Source organism: Microtus oregoni, unplaced genomic scaffold (genome assembly GCF_018167655.1).
Source record: "Microtus oregoni isolate MIOR12 unplaced genomic scaffold, Mior012 000025F_ref0000491, whole genome shotgun sequence".
NCBI classification, from domain to species: domain Eukaryota; kingdom Metazoa; phylum Chordata; class Mammalia; order Rodentia; family Cricetidae; genus Microtus; species Microtus oregoni.
Genome location: NW_024543084.1, coordinates 32,226,514 through 32,246,800, shown reverse-complemented (window position 1 = coordinate 32,246,800; position 20,287 = coordinate 32,226,514). Strand labels below are relative to the sequence as shown.

Sequence of the window (20,287 nt, the reverse complement as noted above, 5' to 3'; positions counted from 1 at the left end):
ACATATTGTTCTTGAATTGCAGGTCACAGAACAGCATTTTTGGCTCCATTTATTCCTTCCGTTAGAAAACATTTATTAAGCACAGTTCTAGGCCTGAATTGACAACAGTAAATTAAACAAACTGAAGTTCTGCCTTTGTGAAGCCATTCTACTGTGAGAGGGATGTAAATCAAAATCACAGCAGAGTGTCCTCCCACCCTTGGCTTGACTCTTGCTAGCAAGACAACACAAACCAAAAGGCTCTTGGGAGGCCCCTAAGGGTGGACAGATTTGCCTACTTAGTGGGATTACAAAATGGTGGAAATCAAAACCTAAAAGTCAAACTAAAATGTGACTTTACATTACAGCTTCCTGGGATGGCAGAGGAAGCAATGGGAAGCAACCCCTCTCAGATATATCTGTGAACCCTGCTCAGCACAGTGCTATGTAGGCCACCAGAAAGTGAAAGCAACTCCAGGGACCTAGTATCCAAGTGTCCACTGATGTGTATGTTTGTGTTCATTCACATACATAAAAACACACACACACACACATGCACTCAAACACACAAACACATATTCACATGCACAAACAGACAAACACATGAAGAGAAACACACAGACACACATGCACACACACAGGCGCATACAACACACACACACAACAATATTATTCATCAGTGTCATGGAAATGAACCATGCTGCAGTAAAACTGAAGGAAATAATCCTAAATGTAACATGGTGGTCACAAACGGACAAGCACATGTGATTTCAATTAAAGAGAGTGTCCAAAATAGTTGAATTCACAGAATTGAGAAATAAAACTATACTCAAGGTGCTGGGAGGGTAAACAAAAAGGGGCAGCAGGGTTGTCTAACATGCACCACCATTTCTATTTTGAGACATAAAACAATCTGGGGATGTATTTAATAACAGTGAATATATTTAACACTACTAAAGCAAACAGCTTAACATGGTTGAAATGATAAATTTTTATTATATGGTTTTGACATAATTAAAAACAGCAGCTTCAAATATTTTTGAGGTGCCAAAATTGTCATTTCCTGAAATTATTTGTTTAAATATGTTATGAAGCAATCTCTTTACAGATTCAGACTAAGTTATTATGAACTAGATCAATCGGATAACTATCTTTCAAATGGATAAATACGACCTTTTAAAATGTAGATTTTTAATGAAAATTGATAAGATGAATTTTGTTGCTTGAGAATTTTATGCATGTATACAATATGTTTTGGGCAAATTCACAACCATTCATTCTCCTCCAATTTCTACCAAACCTACTCCCTACTATCTGTTCTCAATTTCATGTTCTCAGTTGTCTGGTTAGCACTGTCAGAAGTTGTATTTGGAGCCATCTCCTCTACCAAGAACAGCTTATCAGATGCGACACTTGTGGGAAGAAGAAAAAAAAAAGGATCATGCCTCCCTAGTAGCCATCAATTGGCAACTATTCCTCAGGAGTGGTGGGACTTCCCTAGTCCATGCTGGGATTTGGGTTGGTTGACCTTGTGCAAGTGTGCCTACAGTCACAGCAGCAGAGAGAGGAATGGGATAGTTTTAGAACAGTAAGGATATTCAAGTTTGACAAAGTAAGACAATGTGGGAAAACAGGCTACAGGTACCCACAGCATGCTGTTCCATGGTGGCAGTTACAAATAACACACAAAGGACAAACTAAGGGAAGTCAGACAATTCAAACTTAAGATACACCATCCACGAAGACACAAAAAGAATTTTTCATGTTGTTTTGGCTACTCTCCAGCCCCTCCCATATTCCAAAGAACTAAACCTCAGGTTAATTCTGAATGATTCATTTGAGAGCCACGGTAGAGAAGTCTTGTCTGAACTGAGACGCACACAGCAATTTCTTACATATTTCTGTGGAAAACTTAATTCTATTCCAACTTTTAACCTAATAATAAAATTTTATAACTCTAATTTCAGCCCAGATTTCTGGGTGTATTTTTTTTTTTTTTACCGAAACTTAAATTCCCATTCCAGGAACAATAAATACTTGAACACTGCTCTGTTTGAAGAGATGTATCATGAATAAATGTGTCTATTGTATGAACTTGAGAAGAGAACCCTCTTCAAAGGCTGATAACAACAACACTTCTGAAGGTCTAATCTTTTAATAAAGGAAGTTTTACTATGCACTCACATTTTAAGGGCTCATTGGCACACTTTCATTTAGATATTCAATTAAAAAATGAACCTAGGAATAAATTTGACTTTGTCTTTTCTTTGTAACCCTCTTTTTTTAAAAAATGATAGAAATGAACTGTGAAGTGGACGGAGGTGAACAACAATAACAGAGAGTGAGTAAATGGGCATGCAGTTCCAAAATGAGCATCCGTGATTGGAAAGGAGAGAGATGGGGGACTTGGTGTTTGAATTCCGACTTCCTTACCTGAGAGCTATTTGTTTGGTAGAATCATCTTTAGGGTGAAGTAGATCAAAACCCAAATGCATTACAATTCAAATAAGACAGTTATAATTAATACAATTTTAAATGCGTAATTGGAGTGTTACTATCAATTGTAAACTACATGAAAGCAAGTTATCTTCCGAGCATAATCTTTGAGTTTTCATCGACTTAAATCAAATCTGCAGCATAAGTGGTTCAAAAAGCGTGTGCACACGACCTAAAACATATGGTATGGCATCTCCGTGCAACACGGGGATCACATATTTGATTTGTGAATTCTCAATCTTAATTAAATAATACTTTACCAGTTTAAGATGCTGGGCGGTTAGATAATTGTTTTCACTGAATATTTAATAACGCAAGGATATAATATCACTTAACTCATCTGTACCCCTCTCAATATCGCTTTCAGTGTGTGCTTTTAATAAGAACTGGAAAGAGTGTTTTAAACATCTTTTGCATGAACATCTGCTCCATTTCTTTTGCCCCAGGGCAGTGATATTTAAAAGCAGTTCTAGTTCTAAAGATAAACATAGCTTTGTGCGCAGTCACATGAGAAAAGGAATTAAAAGTCAAAAGGTATAACCTGAGAGTCCAACCTTGAGAAGGTGTTCCTGGCGTAGTGCATAATGCTGTCGAAGTCATATCTTTCCCCGAGAGAGTTCACTTCTCCAGGCTCCATCTTCAGAAAGTTGTACTCTTGCCCTAAGAGTCCAGGAAAAACAGAAGACTTCTAAACGAAAGAAAAGAGAACAGAAATCTGGGGCCTACTTTTGGGTTTTACTAAGTGACTGGTGTTATTGTTTGTTTTTATACACATATCCATTCATACGCAACAAAAGCAAAACCATATGTCCCCACAATGTCTACTTGGAACATCATAGTGGAGTGGAACAATGACCTAATTTCTACAAAAGAAGATAAAAGTAGAGCATGCTGTTCTTCCACATACTATGTATCCATCTCATAATATTCTTTTCTTTAAAATTATATGACTGGTGTGAGTGTTACACAAATAAATATAATTTGTAATAATTATTTACAACCACAATCTAACACAAATTCAAATAATCAGGTCTTCACACAAATTCCATTTTTATCATAGTCACCTATGTTACATGTAAACTTAAAGTCAAAGTGTGTGCGTTTTTAGTCATTACTCTTGAAAAACCACCTAATCTCAGGCTTCTGACTCACAGCAAGTCATAAATGCATAAACAATTAGCCTGCCATGTGGTTATTTTCAGCCTGGGATCTTCCCGTTGTGGTAGTTCCAGTCAATCAGGAAACTTCATCCAGTAACTGTTCTTTTTCCTGTTAGCCTGAATGTTTAATCAAAAACAGTATTCAGAGGTATAATTTTCCAGCATTGAATATATTTACTTATATATCTATTTTTATTATGTTCACATTTCTTCCTTGTTTTGCCATATCTAAAGATTTTTTTGTTTATTTTATATTTTTTAGTTGTTGCAAAAAAAAATATTTCCCTCCCCATCCTCGCACACATCGTCCCCTCCCCCGACTCCCCTACCCCTCTCCCCCTCCCCCCACTCCATTCCCCCTCCCTCTTGAGAAAGAAGAGCAGTCCAGATTCCCTGCCCAGCAGGAAGTCCAAGGTCCTCCCACTTCTATCCAGGACTAGGAAGGTGAGCATCCAAACAGGCTAGGCTCCCCCAAAGCCAGTTCATGTATTAGGATCGAAACCTAGTGCCATTGTCCTTGGCTTCTCATCAGCCTTCATTGTCCGCCATGTTCAGAAAGTCCGGTTTCATCCCATGTTTATTCAGTCCCAGTCCCGCTGGCCTTGATGAGCTCCCAATAGATCAGTTCCACTGTCACAGTGGGTGGGTGCACCCCTTGTGGTCCTGACTTAATTGCTCATGTTCTCCCTCCTTCTGCTCCTCAATCAGCAACTGCTTTCAAATATTGCCTTACTCATAAGTTTGTTTTGTTTCCTTGGTCCACATGATGAAAATGATTGGCAGACAGCGAGCAATACAAAAATTCCCTAACAGCAATCCTCTCATCTACTTGGTGCTTAAAAGAAGTTTCAGAAATATCACCTCTTTTTATCTCACTCTTAATGATGTAAAATGAACACTGGAAAATGTTTCAAGTGCCTAGATATTTCACATGGCCATATACATTTTCTTTTATTTTCATCTTCTGATTGCATCATTCTAGAAAAAGGATTTATTCGCCTGGTTCTGGATACCATACTCCGTTAACTTTTTTCTTATTTCATAGATGTGACTGTAATCTTCAGAAGATATTTTCTAATTATTGCTTAGGTTTTGTTGCTGTCCAATGCAACCTTTTCTTGCTGTTCTATCGGGTTGCCCTGAAATAGTCAAATGTACTACTAAAGGTTTATCTTTGGATAGTCCTCCACATCCAGTCCTGTCACTCCTTTGTTTCTAAAGAAGATCATCACAGGCTTTTTCAATAAAAAATTAGGAAAATTGAATTGGTGTTTGTCATTATTTCTTTCACAAAAACATTGTGTTTATTCCGTGTTTCCTGATCCATTTGATAGTACCAATGTTTGTACTCTGGCCTGGAATAAAACTTTTGAAGACTTCCACTCATGTTTCCCTTAAAGAATTTTGGAGGTTATGTGCATGTCTTCTTCTTGTCCTTTCGTGTTCAAATGGTGAGAAGCTCCTCATCCACAGAAACTATTTATTCAGGATTCTGCTGGTTCCAGCTTCATCCTCCCCACCCCAAGTTAAAAGTCCCACAGCAGGCAGAACTTTTCAGATCTGATCTTTGTTTACAATCCGTGACGGTTATAATGAGAATAGTCTCCATAGGCTCACATCCTTGAACACTGGGCCCTCAGTGGATAGAACTGTTGGAAGAGGTGTGTCATTTGGGGCGGGTTTTAAGGTTTCAAAAGTCTTCATCATTCCCACTTGGATCTTTCTTCCTCTGACTTGCAGATAAAGCTGTAAGCTCTCAGTTACTGCTCCAAAGTCATGCCTGCCTGCCTGCTGCAATGCTTTCTGCCATGTTGAGCATGCACTGCAAATCAAATCTTCTGAGACCATAAACCCCAAATAAACTCCTGCTTCTTTTAGCTGCCTTGGTCAGGATGTCTTATCACAGCAATAGAAAAGTAACTAAGGCACAATCTTCCAATTATTTCCCAGGAGAGGGTAAGGCATAAATTTCTGAGACCTATACAGATGATTCTGATTCTCAATAATCTAATCTCCCTGGGAAATTAATAGTTAATAACCAGTCCCCCACTTATAATTTGCCATAGAGCAGGAGGACAGGACTAAAAGTTGTTATGAGTTTCTAAGCCTAAATATTTCATCACCCTCTTAATTCATGTTTATTTCTTTTCTTTTTAATATTTCTTATCTCTAATTTTGGACACAACTGTCTTTAGTTGCCAAAAGTAGTGTTTGTTATGTTTATTTTAGACTCTGCAGTATTTGCAATGAATGGCTATTTTCATCTTTACACAGATTTCTGGCATTTTCCATAGCAGTATCTCCACAGCTAGTGCTGCAGAAAGCAGAATGGAGTAGATGACGAATGAACAAAGACATAAATGATATTTATTTCAGAATATCCTATGAAATTTAGCATAGTCCTTTAATTGTCAGTGAATAGGAAAATAAAACCCCCTTTGACTCTGCATATACTTAAAAGACACACTACACCAAAATGCCAAACAAGAATTGAAAATTTTTTCAAATTAAATGTACTGGTGTTTCTGAATGAGACTTAAAAGAAACATAAAATTTGATAATAAGTGTATTGTCACTCACAAGACTCTAAGAGAAAATTAGATTTTTTTAACCATTTTAACTAGTGAAAACACTCTTTAAAATTTTGTCCTTAGAATAATCAAGTCTAAGAAAAAAATCTCCAATAAACTATTAAGATTATTTTGGGAATGACTCATTTCACTGGAATTTTCTCTAGAAATAACACCTGACACAGCACTGATTCCAGTAGCTATAACACATGATGCAAACCCTGAACCCCATTACAGTCTAAACAGCATAAATTAAAGAACTAAGTATTAAAATAGGTTTATTGAAATGATTATCTTATCAGCTTATTGCTCGAGAGCTCATGTCTGTTCATGAAACCACCCATATTTAAAACAAAATGCCTATATCATAGGGGGAAAAGCTTGAGAATAACAAGTTTTAATACATAAAATGTTGATTGTAGTACATTAAGAAAGGTCTGCATGGTTTATAAATGTAGGTTTGCAGGTCCCCAAAGTTCTCACCTGGCTGGATATTCTCTCTTATGATGGTGACATGATTGTCTCTGTCTGGGCGGGTGTGTTCGTGCCAAAAGCCTATCACATGGCCCAGTTCATGAACAACGATTCCAAACTTGTCACAGTTCTTCCCAATAGAGATAGCCTGAGGGCCATTTCCCCGCCGACCAACATAGGAGCAGCATCTATGAAAAGTGGACAGCAGGACAAGGACTTGTGAAGAGCAGACCACTGGACTCAACAGGATGGAATTCCCAGAAAGCATCAGTGGCCACCTGTAGAGCCTGCCATATTCTGAATCAGGACAGCCTTTTATTAATGAGTTTTAAGCTCGTGTATGATCAAACTCTCTCAGTAACTGAATGCTTGGCAATTACCTTTATATTGCAAAGTAAATTTTCCAGTTTGACAGCATTGGGTAGTTATATCAGAAACAATTATGATAATAATGATGCAGAATGTTGTTGAAAAGAATATTTACCCTACAATATCTGCATCTATAATCACTGCATTATCAGTGTAACTATCTGCCAATACTCCAATATGACTTTATTTTAAAATTGCTTTTATCCTTTAGAGAAAGAAAAAAAAAATCCTTCTGTGAAAGACATTGGCTATTAAAAATATAAATTAAACTTCTTAGCAAAGGAATAATTCTGAAACATAGAAAATGATTTTTATAAGTCAGTGAAAGGGATGGTAAAATGACTCAGGGCTGATTTGCACGCCACTGCAGATGTAAGGACCACAGGCCAGATTCTTAGACCCATGGAAATGTCAGGAGCCGGAAAATCATTGCAAACCTAGTCTCTGATAGCAAACACCAGGAACATACCAGAGCAAAATGGGGAGAGACACAGAATATCCAATGGGCCACTTTGTGGTTTGATTGAGAAACCATTCCTCAATAAAAAGGAAGAAGAGTCATTGAGGACAGTTCTCAACATCAACCAAGACCTCCTTATGCACGTACACACACAAACTAAAGTAGAAGAAAATGCTAATTGAAGTGTCTGGACAGGATTGCTGAAAGGAAAAATATTTCCTCCAGTCCTGAATATGTGTGGTTGATTCCCAAGGTCCATGTAATAGAGAGAAAGAGGGTCCACTCTGGGACGTCATTCTCTGATCTCCACCCATGTGCCATGACATGCATACCTACACAGATTGGCACACACAAATAAATAAACGTAATATTACAAAAGTTAAATAAAGGTGAATCACCTGTAGTCAATAGTTAACTGGAGGAAGAGGCTCAATCACAATGTCTCCCCAAAATCCACCAAAATATAACCTCTGGTGAGATCTTATTTAAAATGTGGCTTTGAAAAATAAATTGGTCGTGGGTACAGATTCCTTAGTAGTAAAATCAAAGCCCTTAAGAAGAAAGTTCTAGAAAGCTACCTTCAACCTTTCCACCACATAAGAACACAGCATAAACATATTCATTTAACATCCAAGGAATGTCCTCACAGACACAAATCCAGAAAGTTCACAGTCTATCAGCTACCTAGACCATGATGCTCAGTGACATAGCACTGTGTAGGCTATAACAACTTATGAAGTAGACTTTCCTATTGATAGCTTTTGCAAACATTATTAGACTTCTATGACATGTGTCTATGGATCAATTATTTAATGCTAGAGTGCAATATTACAGCTACTCAAGAAAGCTGCTTGATGGTCAGGCAGAAAGCCAAGCACTCGAGAACAACTTACTGTCTTATATACATTTACAAGAGCAAGCACACACAAGATATCTATATTAGAGTGAGTTTTAAACAGTATGATATGATCTCATCTGAAGCATTAATAATTACAGTTTATGTGTAAATAGTGTTGTGGACTACCCTCCAAGATATCAATAGGCAGCAGCAAATAGATTCTTTCCAAGTGGGAAATCATAAAGCACTAGTCATTGTCAAAGGCCTTTTTTGATTTATTAATTTTTAAATACAATAAACTAATTGCTCAAATAATGTGAAGAAATTTTACTCTTTCAATTTCCCTCTTTTCAATTTGGCAGTCATTAAATTTTTACAAATGTAAATTTTTGTGTCATCTCTCACCCTCTTATTCTCTCCCACTTAATTTTGTGGGCTTCAAATGTTTATGCATTAACACATGTTATTCCAGTTTGAGGTGTTAATTTATATTCATTGTATGTGAGTGCTTTATCAACTAATTAGGGCTAATATATCAGTAATAGGAGTCTGGGATAGCTGGTGGGGTAGGAGTGAAAATTAATGATTTCTCTCTTTTACACCCATGTATGTTTTACAAATAATATATGCGATCCATACACAGATACTACGCACTAAAAAGTAACCGCTCAAATACTTAAAACTTGCTTCATTTAGAAAACTTTGTATTTTGCAAACTTTGGAGATTTAAACTAAAATATTTGCTATTTTATAGCAACTGTAAGGAGACAAAAATACCTGATGATTATATAGCAATTTAACGCTTCATGTTGAGTCATTCTAGCTGGTTACATTCAGAGAACACAGCACTTTGCAAAAGAAATCTGAGGGACAGAAAGGCTGTCTATTTATTTAATCCTAAAACACCCTTTATGGCATAATTGAACCCAGAGCAATTTCCCATAATAAGATGAGTTTCATAGTGGAAAGGAAAAACAGATTTCACAGTGCCTATTTCATAGAGCTATTATTTTCAATGGCCCTGGGAAATAAGAAAAATGTGGTACTTTGATCCTTGACTAACTAAAGGTCTTAGGAACAGGAGAATTCTAGACATGAAGGTTCATTAAACATATGCTTATAAAAGTATCAGACATGTGATGACAAGGTAACATGAAATTCAAAAATGCATGACTTAATCAAAACACTGTCTTAGTTTCTAGTGAAATCAAGTTTGATCCTATTTTCTCATATTGCTATATGCATTTCATGTCTAATTTATTTGTCATTTCTATGATGCAATGCATCAAAGGTTAACCTGCCCTCTCAGAAAAACGATTTCCACATATAAAAGAGTTTCATTTCACCTTAAATTATAGAAAGTAATCGAAATCTCCTGTGCCTGGCTTTCATTTAAGGTTTACAGACCAAAATACCATGAAAGCTTTCTTTAGGTCGTCCATAACTCAGGATTGCTTCCACCTTTTCTTGATTCCTTTTTAAAAGGCTTCCACTTACTTCATTTAATCGCTTTATGATCTTCACAAAATGACTCAATTTTTCAGTTAGTTTCTATTTTTAGAAAGTCCTAAGCCACAAGTTTAAATGTTCCATTAAACTGTTAAAGTCATGAGGGCAGGAGTCCACTGCTTTTGTTCACTGACTTTGCTCAAGCATCCGAGGCAATATGTTTACAGAAGACCATACACACTGAAGAGCTTACTTATATACCCACCCGTGTGACTTAGCTTCTCTATATCAATGAATAGTAAAGCATCTCACTGAATATCTCCTCAATTTAGTTCTCAATAAATGGAAGAATAAATAAATAAACCACCTCCCCACACAGTGAGTAACTCATCCTGATGAAAACAGATGGCATCTTTAACCTTCCTTTGACTTTCTCAGTTCAAGCACAGGCAGTAATCTAAAGTTTTGCTTTCTGTCCCGCTGGCAATCCTGTTGGCTCTACCTTTAATCCAAGCCCAGAATCCACACATCTACCTCTCATGATACCAGTGCCACTGCCCTTTGCTTTTCTTTGCAGTTGCTTTTATTTATTTATTTTCTTTCTTTTTTTAATTTTTAAAACAATCTTATTTTACACACCAATCCCAGTTCCCTCTCCCTCCCATCCTCTAGCTCCCTCCACCTTTTTCCCACCCCACTGCTCATCCACTCCTCAGGGAGTATGAGGCCTCCATTGAGGAGTCAACAAAGTCTATCATATCACTTTAGGCTAGACCAAGGCTCCCCCCCACACACACACACACACCATATTGAGAATAAGCAAAGTATCCCTCCATTCAAAAATGGGCTCCAAAGGACCAGTTCATACATTAAAGATAAATACTGGCTCCACTGCTAGTGGTGCCACAAACTGTTCACGCCACACAACTGTCACCCACATTCAGAAGGTCTAGTTCAGTCTTTTGCAGGCTTCCTCAGGTGTCAGTCTGTGTTGTCTGAGTTTTTATCATACCCAGTTCCCACAGTCATTATGTAGCAAAGAAATCACACAGAGGTCTACATCAGTTATAAACTGATTGGCCCATTAGCTCAGGCTTTTATTAACTCTTATAACTTATATTAGCCCATTATTCTTGTTTGAGTTAGCCACGTGGCTTGGTACCTTATTCTGCGAGGCAGTCACATCTTGCCTCTTCTGTGGCTGGGCCATGACTGCAGACTAGGACTTCCTTCTTCCCAGAATTACCTGTTCTCATTCACCCACCTCTACTTCCTATCTGGTTGTTCCACCTATACTTCCTGTCTGGCTACTGGCCAATCAATGTTTATTTAAAATATAATTGAAAGAATACAGACCATTATCTCACACCAAGTCTGCAATCACCTCCTACATGCTTGGGTCAGCTGATTCTGTGGGTATTCCATCATGATCTTGACCCCTTTGCTTATAATATCACTCATCCTTCGCTATGACTGGACTCCAGGAGTTCAGTCCATTGCTTAACTGTGGATCTCTGCATCTGCTTCCATCAGTTACTGGATGAAGGTTCTATGATGACAATTAAGTTAGTCATCAATCTGGTTACAGGGGAAAGGCAGTTAAGGGAAATCAGTATGGTAGTTTCTCAGAAAACTGGTAATCAATCTGCCTTAAGATCCAGCAATACTACTATTGGGCATATGCCCAAAGGTTTCACATTCATACTACAAGGACATTTGCTCAACTGTGTTTATAGCATCAGTATTCATAATAGCCAGAACCTGAACAACCTAGATGCCCCTCAACTGAAGAATGGATAAGGAAAATGTGGTACATTTATATAATGAAGTACTACACAGTGTACTTATTTTTTTTTATAATAATGACATCTTGAAATTTGCAGGCAAATAGATGGAACTAAAAAAAAATATCCTGAGTGAGGTAACTCAGTCACAGAAAGACGAACATGGTGTGTACTTACTCATAAGAGAATACTAGACAAAAAGCAAAGGATAATCAGGCTATAATCCACAACCCCAGAAAAGACAGGAAACAAGGAGAACCCTAAGAGAGATATACATCATACATGGATTCTCCCCGGGAAGAAGTACACAAGATCTCTTTAGTAAACTGGTAGCATGGAGAGAGGAGGAAGGGAGAGAGTGGTAGGGGAGGGAGGAGGAAAGAAATGGAGCAAGAAGGAGAACATGAGGGAACAGGGTGGACAAACTGGGTGAAGGACAGAGAGGGAGAAAAAGGAAATAGATACCTTCAAAGAGGGAGCCATTATGGGGTTAGCGAGAAACCAGGCACTAGGGAAACTCCCAGGAATCCACAAGGATTACACCAGCTGAGAAGCTAGTGCCCTTTCCTAAGCTATCATTTCTCATGTGGCGTGTTGGATTATCCACTAATTTTTCTCCTATTCTTTCTTGCCTCACTATCCCAGTGTTTTCTTAACATCGCCATAGTTTTTAAATGTCAAGTTGGATTATGCCAATATTCAGCACTCTGTGGTAAATTGTGTCAATGCTCAAAAATACACATTCCCCTTTTCTGGTTGGTGATTACAAGTCCCTAATCCACTAATACTGGGTTTCATTACATGGCTTGCCCTGGACAACATCACAGAAGCCCAAGCTGTCATTGCTAGAGAAAACATTTAAGAGTCAACACGTGGCTGGCCATGTGGTTGCTGTTTGGTCTGCCAAAAAAGAGCTATGTCCAGAGTGAGGCATCTCCATGGGACTGCATATAGTACTTAGATGGCCCTGCGTGAGTAAACAGCATTTGTTGCTCTAAGCAACTGGGGAAGAGGGATCATTTGTTTTGATATCTTATAAATGATCTTCACACCCATAAGTCTTACCACACCTCTCATCTCATCTCGTTCATCTCTCACCACTGCCCCTGCTATCACTCCACTCCATCCATACCCACTGTGCTCTGCCTTGAACATGGAGAGGGCTCATATCTCATTGTCTTTCTCTGTCTATCCCATAAGTTCAAACCTCCAAAACACCCAAGTGACTCTCTTCTATACCTTCTTCAACTCTTGGCAAAGACTTGACCTTCAGTCTTTTCTGCTTACCTTTCCTCTAAGAATTTCTTGTGTTATTTTTTTCCGTGATTTTGTATCTCTTTTCTGTCACTTCTAGGATATCTACATTTTTGGAGACAGGACTCCCTACCAGCTATAGCTCACAGAATCTCAAATATGGCACAAGCTCCACAAATCTGTCTTGGAAAATGAGTTCCCACAGGCAGAAAGGGGAGGTTGGACGCCAGTGATGACAGTAGGTGCAGCAAGGGTTAAAGGGAGTCTTTCTGAGACTCTCCCTTCTACCCGGCTCTCCAGTTTTTCCTTAGTATAATTCAGAATTTATTTAAAACCTCCTTATAAATTGTTTTTCGTTAAATTAACTTGGTTCAGTTGTTTGTATACAAGAATCTTGGCTGGTACAATCTTCTAACTGAAATTCTCTCACAGAAAGGAAACAACTTCTGTTTGATGTTATAACCCCCCCCAAAAAAAAAACCAGTATGAAAGTGACACTAAATAGAATAAAATAAATAAATAAATAAAATAAAGAAGACAGCTAAATAAATTAGCGTGATAGTTGGTTTTGTAAAAGTCATTAAAGAGTATTATATGGACAAATATTATTGAAGAAGCTGCTGGAATAAGAGAAGTGGTAGAACTAGAGCACATAGACCAAAGTAACAAATTTAGTGACAAAAATCTCTCCCAAAAACAAAGCAAATCATTTCCATTAAAATATATTCTATTGGTAATGTTCTTACAGTGATTACCACTATTATCACAGCCATTTATTGAAAATATTAATTTATAAGCTTATTTTTTTCAAATATTCAAGGAAGATTAATTTATATCTCCTACTAACAATGGATCAAAGATAATATATACACACATTTTTATAAAAAGAAATAGTCTGGTAAAAATTTGTGTATAGCTTCAACTGAAAACCTTAAAACATACTAACACTAAAGGATAAAATAATCTGACTAATATCTTTTAGTACATATTTATTGTTTTATTACATTTAATTATTTTCTTCCTACCCCAATATGGCATGAAGCAGGCTTTCCTTAACAAAATAAGACAGAAAAAAATGTTTTGAAGGTAATGAAATTTCCTATTCAATATCATTCCCTGTAAGTGCAGAGACATTTTCAGTTCCTAGTTTTAGAAATTATAAAAGTTACAAACCACCTTATTGGCAAGGTGATTAAGGTAAAATGTGTTTCTTAATATGCTAACATTAAAAATAAAACTGATCGGGGGTAAAGAGATGACTCAATAATCAGGACACTGACTCCTATTCTAAAGGATGCAGATGCTATTCTCATCATCCACATGGTGCTCACAGAGGACTGTACCTCCAGCTCCATGGGATCTAATGCCCTCTTTTGACTCCTGCAGGTCCCAGGAACACACATGGTGCAGACATACATAGAGTCAAAACACCCATACATATAAAATAAATACATTTAAGAGAAAAGAAAAAGAAATGGAACTGATTTGATGTGACCATAAATTTTTACCATAGTAAAACTGAAATTTTTACTATGCCACATTCCATAGTGAGTCATACTCTGTGTACCTAAATGCTATAGGTTCAATGCCCCAGTACTACATACAGGAATGACCCAACACTGAATTCCAGAAGGAGTGATGAATGTTTGACTTGGTATATTCTAGTAGGCCCTAAAATATTTATGCAGCAACATTTCCAAGTTCCCTTAAATTCAAGATTAGTTTTTGAGACTTACATATAGCATTATCACAACAAAAATGATGGCATATCTGTGTCTTTAGCCCTGTGTGAAGTTTTAGGAGTCACAAAATAGTTAAAATGATCAGAAGTCGATGAGTTAGTTCTATTACAAAGTATCATTACTATTACTGAAAAAATAATATAAGGCAAATAAGAAAATGTGAAATGACATTCCCCAAATCACCAAAATGCACCGTTAAAACTATAACATTGACAAGAATATATTTTTATATAGCACTTAAAAGTCTGATTTTCACATGAGAAATATATGGACTCAACAGGTTATAATAGGAGTATACATGCATGCATATATATATATATGATGCACATATATGCATGCATTAGCAATTAATGAGAAAAGAAGCTATAAAATTGAAGACAAGTGGGGAACTGCATATGGGATGGTTTGGAGAAGGGATATGGAAGGGAGATATGTAATTAAATTATAATTTCAAAAAAACCAAAAAAGTCTGGTTTTTAGGAATGCAGATGAGTTTTAATCATCTTTAGGTAAGCTGCAAATCATTAAATTATTTGGATGTAAAATATAAACTCTCACGGAGTTTTATTGTTTAAGAAATTTATAAGACTGAAATAATGTTGAAATCGTCTATATCCTCATGAACACCTATATGTAAAACAATGTGTGTGTTCCCGGAGGACACCAAGGTAAATTGTATGCCCTAGTCCTTGGCAAAGATAGATATATGAGCAAGCTGAAGTAAGGTAACTGTAACCGCTGTAGGTGGAACAAAAGTCCACTGTGGGCACCTGATGGACATAAAATCCCACTGTGGACATCTGATGAATAAAAAATTCCACTGTGGACATCTAATGAAAATAAAATTCCACTGTGGGCATCTCAAATAAAGATAAAAACAAAGTCTAGGGAAGAATTCCACCAAGGAGAGAATAAGGCAAGTTGTCGTAATTGATTGCATTTAAAAGTCATTTGTTATTTTATTTATTCCATTTTACTTGCTTATTTGCTAATTTTCAAGTGTTAGGAGTCAAACCCAGGGCCTGGAGCATGCAAGACAAGTCATTTGCAACTAAGAGACTTTACTATCTCCTGATTATTCCATTGACAAATAGTAACTCTACACATCTGTGGGGACCAATGTGACATTTCCATGAATGTATTAATGGCCGTTTTTAGAACCAGAATCTAAGCAAACTGGAAGAGTGGGCTAGTTTGGTCTCATTTGCCCAGGCTTCTCCTGTGAAATCTCTAGAAGCACCCATCCTCAACTATTCTTCTTTTCTTCTTCTTCTTTTTTCACTGAAACAAATATTTATACCATGTATTTTAATCATGTTTTCCTTTCCTTCAATTCTTCTCAGATCTCCCCTCCCCACATCCCTACCTCTCAACTCTGTGGTCTTTCTATTTCTCTAAAACATATGAAAGAAAATTAAAACAACAGAGAAACACATATACACTCCCAAAATGAAAATCAAAATAATAAGCAAAAGACCAATAGTTCAAAAAAAATTCCAAATAATCAGAGACGAAAAGTCTAGAGAAATAGCCCTAAGCCACTTCTCAGGATAGATCCCATGGCCAGGAGCATTTCTCCATTATACCCTTGTGACTGTTCCATGCCATCACCGTCTGCTTCGTCATCAGAATGAAATGCCTTGTGGTGAGAACTTTTTAATTCTCTTACATTCTAAACACAGCATCTACATCATAAATGCATTTACAAAAACAAAAGTATGAGCAAAATAAAAATGGCGAGTGTGGAAAACCAGTCTGGTAGGATGAAAGTAAAAAGAGAAACACTGACAGAAAGTAAAATCAGTATAGGTATCAATGTATTACAAACAAACAGACCTGTATTTTGTAAAATTTTGGAGAAGGAAAGTGGAAAGATGTATTGATCCAAGCATACATATTTAGAAACACATAAACTGGACATTAATTGTTAAAATTAGATAATCAGACAGAAGCACAGGGACCTGGATGTTCAAAATATTAAACAAATCAAAAAACTAGAAGGTGTTTCAAATGTAACTAAAAATTAGCATGCCAAATTCAAGAAATTTGAAGGAAACATTACTCAATTATTGAACTATGAACTATGGACAATGCTTTATGGCACTATCTAACAATATCTGTAGATAATGATGTTTAACTTTTCTTAATATCATTTAGGTCAGGCCAAAATTGAAATTCATTACTTTTTAAAGTTCAATTATCTAGAAAAATATGGGAAGAGTAAAAATAACATGGTGGGCCATTCCTACACTCACTGGAATCACGTGTTTACCTTCAATAGAGATGGTGCATGGTAGAGTGAGAAATATTTTTCTCCAAAAGAAATAGACAACTGCTTTGACGTCTATATAGCAACACAGGTACTTAGGTCGTTGTTGCAGCAGTTATATCAATTCTTGTGTCAAGAAGAGCTTTGGGTAATTAATTAAAGATAAATTTAAACAAAATTAAAATCACCATTTTTGTTGCAGAGCCTACCCTTTAACAAGTATTTATTATTACTTTTTAGGTGACTATCTAATGAGAAAAAAAAAACAAAGAGGAGTGCGGATCCCAATAGGAGGAGAGGTAGAGAGGATCTGGGAGGAATATGGGAAAGGAGAAACCCTAATCAGATTATATTGTATGAAAAAAAATCTATTTTCAGTTATAAAAAATACATAAAAAATAAAAAGAAATCTAGATGCACTGAAGTGATTTAACTATCAATGGCTATAATCACTGTTTTTTTGTTGGACAGAAGTTTCCAAATTAAAAATCAGAAAAAAGAAAAATCAATATTTTACAATGATATGCACATCATGATGGCCTGGTTGCCATAATATCTCTCTACTGACCATTAAAAACACCATAAATGAAGAAGCCCAACCATGTGTGTTGTCATAAGAGTTTGTTCTCTTTATGTCAACAGCTAGCTATTTGGACAAAGAAATTGCCCTTGCCTTAATTACTGACAGTATACTGTGTAAACTGGACCAAAGAAAACCACTTTCAAACTCTACCAAGACAGGTAGGACAGTCCTTCAAATTTCTCTACTTATCAGAAATGTCTTCCAGATACACCAGGCCTCTAGTCCAAAGTTGGATGCCCCAACATCACAGAAGAACCTAGGGTGACAATTCAAGCTACTAGATGTCCCTGTCCTTAGGTCTTTCACAAAGCTGAAGACTAGATAGTCATCGCTGAGGTTTTCCTCAGTTATAATAAAAGGTAAGTTACGCATAAAACTTTAGACTCACAAAGATAAGATAGATAATATGTTTTCTCTAATTTTGATTAGATATTGTAACTGTAATTCTTATTTGATAACTATTTTTGTTGTGTAGGTTTTACTATATGAAAGTTAAAACCTTCCTTTTTAATTAAACAAAAAGGCAGAAATTCCTATTCCTTTACACTCTGTGAATGTGTCAATGTGGCTTGTTTAATAAAGAAGCTGACTAGCCAACAGCTGGACAGGATAAGATTAGGTGGGAGAGGCATACTGGGAATGCCTGGACAAAGAAAGGCAGATTCTGGAGAGTTGCGGGCAGATGCAGAGAGAAGGAAGATGGACACGTCGTACTGAGTAAAGGTAATAAGCCACATGTCAAAGAATAGATACGAAATATGAGTCAATATAAATGTAAGAGTAAGCTAATAACAAGTTTAAACTATTAGCCAAGCACTTGTAATTAATACTAAGCATCTGGATGATTAGTCAGGAGTGGTTGTCTGCAAAAGAGAACTCGGCCTACAGCAAAGAACTATGTGTGACTTGGTGCACATGCACAGATAAGAGGCCCGCTTGAGGGAGTAGATTGTCTGCTTATACCATGTGGATGTTAGAGGCCACTTAGGCAATCAGGTTTGTTTGTTCCCATATTTACTCTCTGGAACATCTTGCCAACTTCCTAAAATGATTATCTAATTTAATATAATACTTTGTTTACTATGACAATTCCATATATGCATATAAATTGTTCATATTTACCTCCCACTCCCTCCCCAACTCCAAATCCCTACACCTTTCTCTTTAAATGTCATGTTCTCTTTTTATTTTTTTTTCTTTTTCTAAAATTATTTTTAAGAAATTATTTGTTATCTTGTAAGTACATTTCAAAAACACTCTTGTAGGAGAAAACGCCAACGAATCTTAGAAAGTATGAAATCTTGCTCTCACCAGTGAGCTTGGAAGTCAATTGATCGTGGCAGCAACTTGGAAAATGAAGAAAGGAGAGGAGGTAGATTTGCCTAAAGGTCTGAGATGCTACAGGGAAGAACTCGAATACCAACATAAGACAGCAGAGACCAAATGACATGATAAGCAACTGTACTAGAAACTAAGTACTTAGATTTCCCAGAGAGGCTGGACACAGATTTTTCAGGTTGCTGAGCACAGAGAGCAGAGTTCTAGAAAAACTGCTGTAGCAAGACAAAGACCTGCAAAGGGGCACAAAGCCCAGTGATCATGGAAATATGTTTGTCTGAATGCAAGCTTTATTATGCAAAACTCAGACTGTCGCTTGGCCAAAGTACTATTCAAGCAGGAAGAAAAGAATCCTACCTATAAGCCTTCCCCTTTTAGTCTTCAAAACTGAAGTCCATTCTCTACTTACCCACAAGGCCTATAGGTGAACACAATGTAACTCTCTTCATCACTTCTCTCAGTGAAAGTCACACATGTGTGCTTTTCCCAGTGTCTCATGGCCTGCTTGAACATGGCTCGCTGGCTGCCTGGAAAAATTCATGACTTTATTAAAACAGTGTGGGCTTTCATGGAGGCGTGTTTTGTGCTGGCTCCGCCATCCTGGCTGGCAGATAAGGATGCCAGCCAGCACTGTGATCAAGCATGTCGGGTTCACAGCACCACGATAAGTCATTGTTCAGACTCCACACTCACTTTCTAATTCGAGGGTTAAGCCCACTAGCTCTACGAATATGTGCCTAAAAGACTTTGGTGGGGGGAGACAGTTCAGACAAGCTGCCTTGCAGAGTAAATCTGAAACACTATATGAAGTCCAGCACAATACTTTAGACCCTAAATGAAAGACAAGATATTTTACTTCAAATTCAGAGATGTTTTAAGTTAGAGGTCCAGGTTAATTGAGCGTTTTTTTCACATTTCATTGGATAGTGTATAATATATGGATAATAATATTCTATAAAACATATGCCTGTATAATAAATTTCCTTTTTAAAAAAACCCCACACATACTTACTGGGAATATCTTACCAGTAAAGTTGCCTCCTATGACATAAGGAATGACACCTCCAGGCCATATTCTTTCTGTCCTTGATGTAGCAGCTCTGGGAACTCGGTTTTTCTCATTTTGTTCTGAGAATTTTAAAGGTGCTTTTCCTTTAGTGGTCTTGTTTTGCTCCAAGCCTGCAGAGACATTTAAAACATCTGTCCAACAGAATCCTACTACCCTTAAGGAATAAGAGTTCAAATATCTCATATATGTATTTGCATAAACACACGCAAACAGCATTAAAGGAAAATGGCAGTCATTTTACCTGTTTAAGAAATACATAGAAATATTTAAGTACTTTAAGACCCAATAACATTTCCCAATGTCCTATAAATGAGTCATGAGTAATTTTTATATTTTAGACAATAGGATACAGAAGTCTGGAATGAGTATACGGTTATGGAAAAAAAAAACTGTCTTAAATTGCCTATCATATCAGTCCAAGACCTATTCACCACAGCTGATAAAACAGATACT

General features: G+C 36.8%; 1 protein-coding gene across 2 annotated transcripts in view; it reads right to left on the bottom strand.

Annotated features, from left to right (window-relative positions):
* Positions 1 to 20,287, bottom strand: part of Tll1 (tolloid like 1) — a 174,474-nt gene that overhangs the window by 66,305 nt on the left and 87,882 nt on the right. For both annotated transcript variants that reach the window (XM_041674619.1, XM_041674620.1), the window contains 4 exons: positions 19,792 to 19,944; positions 19,175 to 19,292; positions 6,689 to 6,867; positions 3,030 to 3,135 (listed from right to left, as the gene is read on the bottom strand). In XM_041674619.1, the coding sequence (XP_041530553.1) occupies positions 3,030 to 3,135; positions 6,689 to 6,867; positions 19,175 to 19,292; positions 19,792 to 19,944 (556 nt within the window). The remainder of the gene's footprint in view (positions 1 to 3,029; positions 3,136 to 6,688; positions 6,868 to 19,174; positions 19,293 to 19,791; positions 19,945 to 20,287) is intronic.